Source organism: Argentina silus (genome assembly GCF_951799395.1).
Source record: "Argentina silus genome assembly, chromosome: 4".
NCBI lineage: Eukaryota > Metazoa > Chordata > Actinopteri > Argentiniformes > Argentinidae > Argentina > Argentina silus.
This window is the reverse complement of record NC_139658.1, coordinates 6,879,291-6,889,512: the sequence shown is the minus strand read 5'-3', so window position 1 is coordinate 6,889,512 and position 10,222 is coordinate 6,879,291. Positions and strand designations below refer to the sequence as shown.

Sequence of the window (10,222 nt, the reverse complement as noted above, 5' to 3'; positions counted from 1 at the left end):
GAGGAGAACAGCGACCCCTGCCTCTGGGTCAGAACGGCTGGTCTCTCAAACAGCCTGTAGGATCAAACACAGCACACACACACACTGCTCACACATTTGGTCTCTCTTTGGTCTGGTGCATGACAAAAGCAATAACTGAAGATTTTATATTAGCTCATTCTATCATTCTAAGTAAAGAAAAAAAAATGTTTATGCCACTAGATTATAGTTAATCATACAACTAACTAATAGGTTAGTTAATAGCATAAGAGATGGTTGCTTTGAAATTACAGCTCTTGAGTATAGTGTGTGGGGTCATTCTTACCTGCCCTTTCTCCATGACAAGGATCTTATCACTGTCTATGATGGTAGGGATGCGATGGCCGATGGTCAGCGTAGTGCAGTCCTTGAAAACCTCACCGATTGTCTGCTGGATCAAGGTGTCTTTTTCTGGATCTATGGAAGCTGTGGCTTCATCCAAAAGGATTATCTGGAGCAAAATAGAATATTAGATTGTTTTAGTTTCCTCACATGAGGAAGAGTTGATGATTGTTTATTTGTTTGCTTTATTACACATACAGTGCCTTCGGAAAGTATTCAGACCCCTTCACTTTTTCCACATTTTTGTGTTATAGACAATTATTAAATTAAAAGAATTTGCCATCAATCCACACACAATACCCCAGAATGACAAAGTGAAAACAGGAAACAGTGAAGGGGTCTGAATATTTTCTGAAGGCACTATAGCTAACACTATTAAGTTGTTGGTTATACATTTTCGGAGTAGAGCTCTTGCCATGCAGAGGAGTTGCCTTTCACCCACAGAAAAGTTCTTCCCATTCTCGCACACGCCAGAGTCGAGCTTCAGAGGCAGCTTGGATATCTAACATAAATCATGGTTAATCTGCATACTGAATATGTCTGGTATTTTTACACAACTGTATTACTATTATATGACATTGATTAATCTATTTTGCTTCAATTCTAATATTCTATTAAAATCTTGTCTTAAATGAATCATTGAGCAAGTGATTCTCTCTGATAGGCTACACACCAATGACTGACTTGCAAATACAGTATGTAAGCTAAATCTAAATTAATTTAGGAAATCACTCCCATCAATTAAAGTGTTAAGGTTCTTCCCCCTAACCAACCCTCTGGCACCACCTTGAGGCCCCGGCGATCATTGCTGGAGCGTCCAGCCCCCAGTCGGCAGCGCACCTGTTCCCTATCACCTATCAGCACACCTGCAACCCATCGGCAATCACCTCCCTACATAAACCCTGCCTGAACTCCACTCCAGTGCTAGAATGTACTGTGTCTTAAGGTAACTTGTTCCATGTGATCCACAGACGCTTCAGCCCTCCCGAGTATCCCTACGATTTCCTGGTGTCTTGTTTTCTCTTGTGACTCACCTTGTTCTCCTGTGCCCCTCCAGAACCCTCGTCTCCCTCGAACCCCCCTTGTATAGACATTCCATGGACCTAGCCCCTACCTGTACGTCGACCCTTCCCAACCCCTCTCAGCTACTGGATCCCTCTCAGCTACGAATCCCTGGACCGGACCCCGACGACCCCCTTGGACTATCCTTCTTTCCCCTACCCCTCTCCCCATTCGTTATTATTAAATACGCCTTCGGGCTTCACACTACCACCCTCTCTGTGTGCCGTCATTTGGTTCTTCAGACATGTGTAACATAAAGAGTGTTACCCCTGCTCCTTGGTTGATCCAGTGAGCCAGACACAAATTGTTGAAAGCATTTGAGTCAACGATCCCAATGAACGAGGCCAACACAACAAAGACTGTGAAATACCCTGACCAAAAAAGTGGAATTATTGAGCCGGTCCAGATTACATTGACCATGGACAGTGGAGGTGACAGAAAGGACTGAGAGGATTGGGTAGATATAAGCAATATAGTAATAACTCTATCTTGCCCTGCAATTGGCTGGTGGACATGTCACCATATTGCTTACACCTATCTTATGCACTTAGCTCTACAGGAATGCCTAAGGGGTCGAGACATGGGACAATATCACACATGGGACCACAATGGAAACAAGTCAGTCGACTTTATTGTGTTTTATAATTCCTCAATGATCTTTTCATGTATTTAAATTGATTATATATATGCCATTTAGCTGACGCTTTGATTTTGTTGTACTCAAACAAACTCAAACTTGTTGCACTCAAATGGCTGACGCAACTCTACATTTATTTTAAATATGTCAAAGTCATTCATTCATTGTCTTTAAGTGCAGTGCAATCAGATTGAAAGGACATGTTTAGAAGGGACCCACCTCCAGAGGCTTGACAATAATGAAGGTATGTCTTCCATGACTGTGATCTCTCCTGGAACATCTCTTTGACCATAAGCTTTTTTTCTGTCACATCACAATGTACATTCATTCAAGCCACATTTGCCCTCAATTCTCAATAATGTAGAGAAAATTGGGAGAGTACATAGCAATCAGATTTAATTTGTCTTAAGTTCTTAGGAAAGATAAACACCTTTTTCCATCAGGTTCAACATCCTTTTGGGATTTTTCATCTGGAAATATTGCTGTAAAACAGAGGTATGTGGGTGGGGGTGGGAATATGAATCTTGAAATGCACAATACATCCTTAAAGAATCAGTGGAGGCTCATGGAGGTAGACATCATAGGACAGGCTCATTGTAATGCATAGAATGGAATGAGGAATGGTATCAAACACGTGTTCATGCATTACAATGAGTCAGGGCTCCATTTTCTACCTCCACCAGCCTCCCCTGTAATGGATATGTAGTATATGGTCTTGTTTACCTGGATTATCCACATTTTCCTCCTCTGTGTCACAATGCTGGGCCTGTTTTCTGGTGTCCTTGCTCTTAGGATGAATAAAAGAGGAATCAGGATGATGATTACAACTGAACAACACTAACACACAACAGTCTAGCTGAGGAATGGACTCTAAATCTTAGCAAAAATTACAGCTATTATATAAGTCACAATTACTAACAGCTTTGACTGATATTGAAAAAAGTGTGTAGTATATAGCTTATACTCACCTTGGACTGTTCTAAATTATGGACAAGCTCAGCATATCGGCTCTGAGATTTCAACTCTTCATGGCTTCCCCGTTCTTTTACCTCACCATCCTCAAGTAGAAGAATAGCACTGCAAAACACAAGGTACTTCACATGGGAAATAATACATGATTAATATGAATATTATTGCACAGTAGTAATAGCCTCTGTCACCAGAATTGTGTTTCATTAAAACCAGCCACACTACTTCTTTAACACTACCACCACCACCATCATCATCATCATCATCTAATCATCTAATCATTATCATCACAAATCACTCACTCAAACCATCCATACCAGTGCACGCATGTTGTCCTACCTGGATCCTAGTAGTGTTTCCAGTAGTCCTGTCGCGGTATAGTAAGCTACTGTCACTACTCACTACATTTTTCCAAAAGAGAACCAAACATTTTTGGGGAATTTAACGACTATTCCAGCCCTTTAACTCTCCCAATGGTTTCAGAGCATTTCACTCGCGCGCCTTCTCTCACTTGGACTGGTCATCTGTGTCAAACTATTTTTCAAAGTAGCTTTAGTTTGTCAAACTATATTTCTCTTAAGGGTAGCTTTAGTGTAGTGTCAAGAATAGTCCGTTCATCGTCGTGTTAGTGCTAGGCCAACCGCCGCTAACAAGAGCATTTGTGGAAGAAAGTCGACGAGGTACGTCCAAACATTAGCTCCGTGAACGAAACCTGGATAGGTTACTCGCCTATACTTGATTAAACACATCATTTCTAATCAAATGATTAAAAATCAAAGTTAGTGCAGAATGTGCTAAAGGCAAAGACAGCCAGCATTTTGACTTACCTCAGTCATGTCACCATGAGGGAGTATTGCCAGGTCAGGTCGCAAACAGCATGATTTGATGACTTGTTTCGATCTAAATATTGACAGATCATTTGTGCTGTTGATTAGCAATTTTAATTTAAAATGTAGATTATTGATTGTAGTTTTATGTGGTGTGGTGCTGGTACTATGTTTTGTTTTTAATGTGGTATGAATTTAAATCACCTACAATAATCCAATGGTTCTCCCATCAGTATGTTGTTCAACACACTGCCATGGAATATCCAGGCTTGTTGGGACACATAGGCAAATGTGCCATCTGTCATCACTGAACCCTTATGCTGCTGCATCTGTAGGGAAGGGAGTTAGATACTGTATGTATTGTTATTGAGTGTGTCAAGTGCCTACACCTGCATGGTATTACAACAATGACACAAGTAGACATTCTTTATCAACCAGTGCGATCTTGCGATCTTGACCTCTCGCCCTTGACCCCATATCTACCTTCCTCAGGGTGAAGCTGATCTCTCTCAGTGCCAGTTTAGGTGAAACTGTAATTTCCACTCCACCACCATTGGATTGAGGCCAGGAGAGAGAGGCTTTCTTCAAGACAACAGCTTTACGAGACCCTGTCACCCTGATCAGGTAAGGGTCTGGGTTCTTAAGCAGGAGTCAATACAGTATGAGCTAAATCAAATCATGGGTATGCCTAACCCAAATCCATAGCTTAGCAATGGCTCATTTTTCAAACTGTGTTTTATTGAGAATGACAGTCACAATACAGCATTGACAGTCTGCATTAGCTACAGTACATGTACATGCAGTAGCAACTGCATATACACAGTGGCTTTGTATTCGGACCCTTTCACTTTTTCCACATTCTGTTGTGTTATAGACTCAATTTTAAATGGATTCAATGTATTTTTTGTCATCAATCCACACATAATACACAATTGTTTAAATGACAAAGCGACATGTTTTTAGAAATTTATTAGAATTCAAATACAGAAATATGGAATTTACATAAGTATTCAGACCTTTTTCTATGACACTCTTAAAATTTGCTGAAATGCAAAAATGTCACAATGTGCAACAAGTCACTCAACAAGTTGAATTGAGTCCATCTGAGTGCAAGGATAATAGTTCATGTGATTTCGGAATTAATATCTTTTGTTTCTATAGTCGATGGTTTGCATAGGATTCAATTACACACTGTGTAGATTAGGCTGTCACTACCAACTCAGCAAATTTAATAATTTTCTCTTGACCCTGACAAACTCCCCAGTCCCTGCCGGTGACAAACATACCCATAACTTGATGCAGCTACCACTATTCTTCACACAAGGGATGGTGCGGAAACTGCATTGCATGTGCTGGATTTGCACTAAACTTAGTGCTTTGTAGTAAAATCAAATAAACACATTTCCAGCCACTTTCTTTGCTGTATCACTTGAATTAGTTGTTGCAAACACAATTATGGATATGAGATAGATTATTTTCCATTAAGGGATTCTTTTTGGCCACTTGGTTATAGACCAATTTTGTAGAGTGACTGAGATGATGTTGTTCCATTGACTGTGCTTTTTCCTCTCCACCATTCAGCTTTATAGATTTTTGTAAGTCTCCCCAGGCCTCAGGGTCGCATTCCTGGGCAGTTTTGGTCCTCTCCATTTGCTCAGTTTGTAATGACAACCTGATCCACACAGTGTGTAATTGATTCCTATGCAAATCAGAGACCCTATAAAAACAAAGATATTAATTCCAAAATCACATGAACTATTATCCTTGCATTCAGTGATCCTTGCTTTGACGTAATTTCTGCATTTGAGCTAATTTAGCAGTGTCATAGCAAAGGATCTGAATGCTTATGTAAATGAGGTATTTCTGTATTTCAATTTGAGTACATTTGCAAAAATGTCTAAGAATGTGTTTTTGCTTTGTCATTATGGGGTATTGTGTGTGGATGGATGGCAGAAAAATACATTTAAAGCCACAATATATAGCATATTATTTAGCTTGTCTATCTATTTTTTAGAGTAAGGGATAAAGCTCTCACCTTCAACCGGTTGACTGAGACCATAGCCTCAGCTAAAATGGCTTTTACAGAAAATGGCAGGAGACCTAACGCGGCTTTCATCGAGTTAAAGAGGGCGAGTAAAGTAACAGCCTCGATGATGAGAAGAAGGAGAACAAAAGAATGTAGACATTTTCAAGGTGTACAGTATATGCTCATGCAACCTATTTTACATCTAGAATTAGACTTACAGTTGAGGCAGTCAAATTCTTATTCATTGCTGTTTGAGTGAGAAACATCACAGTCGTAGCTAACATTGTGAGAATGTTTGTGATGGTAGAGTTAGAGTCCCGGATATATCCTGCTTTTCTCAACAGACGTTCTTCCTTTTCCCTTAAATCTATAGATAGAAACAATGGCATAAATATTAATGATTTTTGCACAGCAATAGATTGACCGTGACAAATGAAGAAACATTCCTATTCCACTCAGTGCAGCATAGCCCAGGATAGTGCATGCCGAGCAAGTCCAAGTTTCCAGCACCTGGAAACTTGTACTTGTAGCAGTTTAAAATGTGCTGACAATATTAATAATTAGATGATTAGATGATAATATAATTAGATGATCACATCCTGTATAAAGATTATTTCTATATATTTTCACCCTATTATTTGCCTTGTTCAAAAATCATCCTTGCTTACATATATGTTAGTGTTGGATTGCTTGAGTTTAATGTGTCTTAGGTGAAGAAATGTTTAAAACTAACAACACCCAGATGGAAATAATGCTGCAATGACATATTTCAGAACACTAGAGGGCAGTATTGTTATGTGGATTTTCATTTACTGAATGAATTATCTATTTTGTCAACCATTAAAACTGTCACAGTAGAATGAGGATGTCTCATTTGACCACAGTACTTCCACTAAAGCAGTGTTCATTTAATAGAAGGGTCTTATTGACATTTGGAAATGGTAACTCAACAGTCAAGGCAGCATGCATAATCCATGTCCATGGCATGTTCTTAAAAATAAGCCATTTTACTCACACCCATGATATTGTGTCTGTTTTCTTCTGTAGCACACCAGTCAGCTCACCACAACTGGGAATCACCTCTACTTTATTATGGAGCTAAAATACTTGTCTGCTCTAGAGGCTCTATAGGCCTATAGTAACAACACACATTCTTATCTTTGAGACCCAGACCTGACCTCATTCCCCTTCAATCCCTGTTGCCCTGCTGTTGAACTGACCTGTGGTACCCTTCTCTGCTCTGTTTACACATGACCTTTGACCTGCCAGAGGTTGCAGGAGGAGCATGGCAGCACACATGAGTGTCGGGGCTCTTGAGACACTGAACATTGCCAGTAATAGATTCCAATCTCTTTAGATTTACTTCAGACTGTACCATTGGACCTACTGTTAATCTGAGGGTAGAGCCGGACTGGTATTTTTGGTATGAATGCTTATGTTACCCAGGTTTCCTCTATTTCCACACAGGCTTTTTATTTTACATGCAGTATGTCATCCTGATTTTCTTCCTCTGAATGTCTGTGGAGATTCTCTCGAGAAGCAGAGTAATAGACATCCTGTAAAAGTCAGCAAAGGCATTGAAGCCAAATGCTGATATTGACCTCAAACAATGCCATGTGTTTTTATTCATCCACATTCTCATGGAAAAACCTTTTAGTTTAAAAAACCTTTAAGTATGCCTCTTCTTTTGACATAACACAGATCTGTCTCTTAATCAACCCATAGTTCTTTCTCGTGTCTGAACGTTGTTTGTCACTCCCTGTGATGAACACCAGGCCTGCACGGCCCGGACAATAATGGCGTACAACATGCAGTGCATGTACTTGAGTGTTTAATAAATAACAATATCAACAACGACAACAACAACAACAACAACACAACAGATAAACACATGGTTGGTTTACAGTACAGTATATATACATGCCGTCCTCAGACCTTATCATGAACCAATAATTTACTCTGTGCAGAGGGCTAGGTGAGGGTTGTGGAGAGACAGAGAGAGTCTCAGAGCTGTCCTGTTAGTGGAGCGTGTGTGTGTGTGTGTGTGTGTGTGTGTGTGTGTGTGTGTGTGTGTGCCTGTGTGTGTCTGTGTGTGTCTGTGTGTGTCTGTGTGTATGGGAGGGTAGCAGCGGCCACCCTAGTGTCGGTGTCACTATAGTGACTGTGTCACTGCCTCCAGGTTTTGCGGCTGAGCACACACACGCAGGCCACGTTGATGCGGATGAGCCTCCAGCCCACCAGGTTCTCAAAGGAAGTCAGCGCCCGTACAAAGGTGTGTGAGTTGGTGCAGTAGGAGTTCCAGTGGCGCCTGTCGATGCCCCGGCAGCTGGAGCTGTCAGGCTGGGCACTGTGGCACGTCGTCTCAAAGAAGAACTGCTTCTTGTTGACGTTGTTGATGTTGACGTCAGGCAGCACCATCACCTCGTTGCCTTTGATGTCTGTGGCTTTGGTCTTGTTGCCCACCCAGAAGCTGACGCTCTCACACACAGAGAAGATTCCCCGAGTTTGGGGCTGGCCGCCGGCCCTTCGACGCGTCCTGGACCCCGACCCTGAGGACTCCTGACTCCCCATGGGTTCCGTGTCGGGGGGCTGGGCGCTGAAGAGTACCCGCGGGGAGCGGTAGCGACGCTTGGCGAAGAGTTTGGGGTCCACGGTGGGGGCAGCGTTGGAGGTCCTGTCTGGGTCCTGCTGCGGAGCTGAGGCCTGGGGGCAGGAGTCCCCTCCCATGGTGGCCACAGCCTGGCCACTGATCAACAGGAGCAGGACCAGCATAGACGACCTCATGGACACACAACCTGACAGCGGCACAAACACAGCAGTTACTATCGTTACATTATGAGGTATCAATGATGACTGAACATTGAGGAAGGCTGAAAGCAGAAAAGCGTCCAATTGATTATCGTTATTAATTAAAACTACATACTGTGATTCCAGTGAATACGTGTTTTTTCCTTGTTTCATCGATGAAGACTGGCATTGATCACATACTGTATATCTTTAAAGAGACGCTACGGGATCTTCGTGACTATGTCTGTCATTTTTAAACTGCTCGTTTTGGGCCTGGATGGTCAATGTATAGTTTGTACAAATATAATCTAGCAACTGAATCGCTGTTTTACCTCATTCAGCCACGGAATCCCTAGTTTATCAGTTTACCAATATTTTTAAGCAGCGTTACTTTAAGATTGGCTTAAAGATGGCTTTTGGCCCTGCGATGCCGTGGCTTGGGCTCAATGGAATCCACACTAATGCACCACACACAGACTGCAGGGCACGCGATGGGGACACGTTTCCCCTCATAAGAGCTACTTTTAGAACTATGGGCTGAAGCATCTCTTTAACTTCCACCTGACAGGGGGCTATTTGTGAGCATTTCTTTACCAACTACACATTTACTTAGATAGTAAATCCCTGCTCTAAGGTACATGCAATGGAAACAACTGCAATGGCTTCCCTTAGTCCACAAGGAGGCTTGTATTTGATACTATTCCTCATTCCATTGCATGCATTAGAATGAGTCTGTCCTCACATTTCTACCTCCACCAGTCTCCCCTGACTTAAAGCATTACCTATGTCAAGTCTTGTGCATGTATAAATATATAATTACTGACATCCATGAATATGCAGTCCAAGAACTGCGATCTCACACTTCTACACATGGAGCATAACAGACAGGTGGTTTCAAAACACTGTAGGTGAGATATTCTATTCATCCTTTCAATATTGTGACAGTCTGGGCTCACTATGATGGCTTTATGTTGCGTGATCATAGCATGACTCATGACACAACACCTGTGTTTTGGCTGGCTTACTGGTAATGACAGCTCACATGCCGTATTTAACGCAAGCAATACTATGCAGCTAGAATAACCTGCTGTTTACTCCCTTGGTGGCATTGGAAGCATGAAGTTATGAAGCATGTTATGAAGAACATTAGAGTACACACAGACATGAGGAAATAGGTAAAGCCCCTATACCTGTGTAGTAACACTGTCATTCCACTTCTCTGCTCTCTTATTTGGCCTTCTCTTCCTCTGCTGCTCACCTGTTAAGTGTTTATGACACTCTCTTCTTCTGCTGCTCACCTGTTAAGTGTTTATGACACTCTCTTCCTCTGCTGCTTACCTGTGCAGTGTTTCCACGTGAAGGGTGGCGCCCCCTGGCAGGCTCCTAGAGGGTGTGTTCACAACAGGTGGTCTTCCTGATTCCTGCCATCAGGGCTGGATGAGGCCCCCAGCTCTGCTCTGCTCTGTCTGGCCTGTAGAGAGACAAGCACAGGGTGGGTAAGCCAGCTAGAGAACAAACTGTCATAGGCTCTCCTATGGCAGCGATAGCCAGAGA

At 42.0% G+C, this 10,222-nt stretch overlaps 1 protein-coding gene across 1 annotated transcript; it reads right to left on the bottom strand.

The window, feature by feature from the left end:
• Positions 1-7,834: 7,834 nt before the first annotated feature.
• Positions 7,835-9,960, bottom strand: ngfb (nerve growth factor b (beta polypeptide)). The gene is made up of 2 exons (XM_083668478.1): positions 9,859-9,960; positions 7,835-8,676 (listed from the first exon to the last, which is right to left on the bottom strand). Exon 2 carries the CDS (start codon positions 8,663-8,665, stop codon positions 8,048-8,050), a length of 618 nt encoding a protein of 205 aa, XP_083524604.1. The 5' UTR covers positions 8,666-8,676; positions 9,859-9,960; the 3' UTR covers positions 7,835-8,047.
• Positions 9,961-10,222: the final 262 nt, after the last annotated feature.

What these genes read in the sequence shown, in the direction of transcription:
- ngfb (XM_083668478.1), bottom strand. Translation starts at nt 8,665, where the DNA reads ATGAGGTCGTCTATGCTGGTCCTGCTCCTGTTGATCAGTGGCCAGGCT.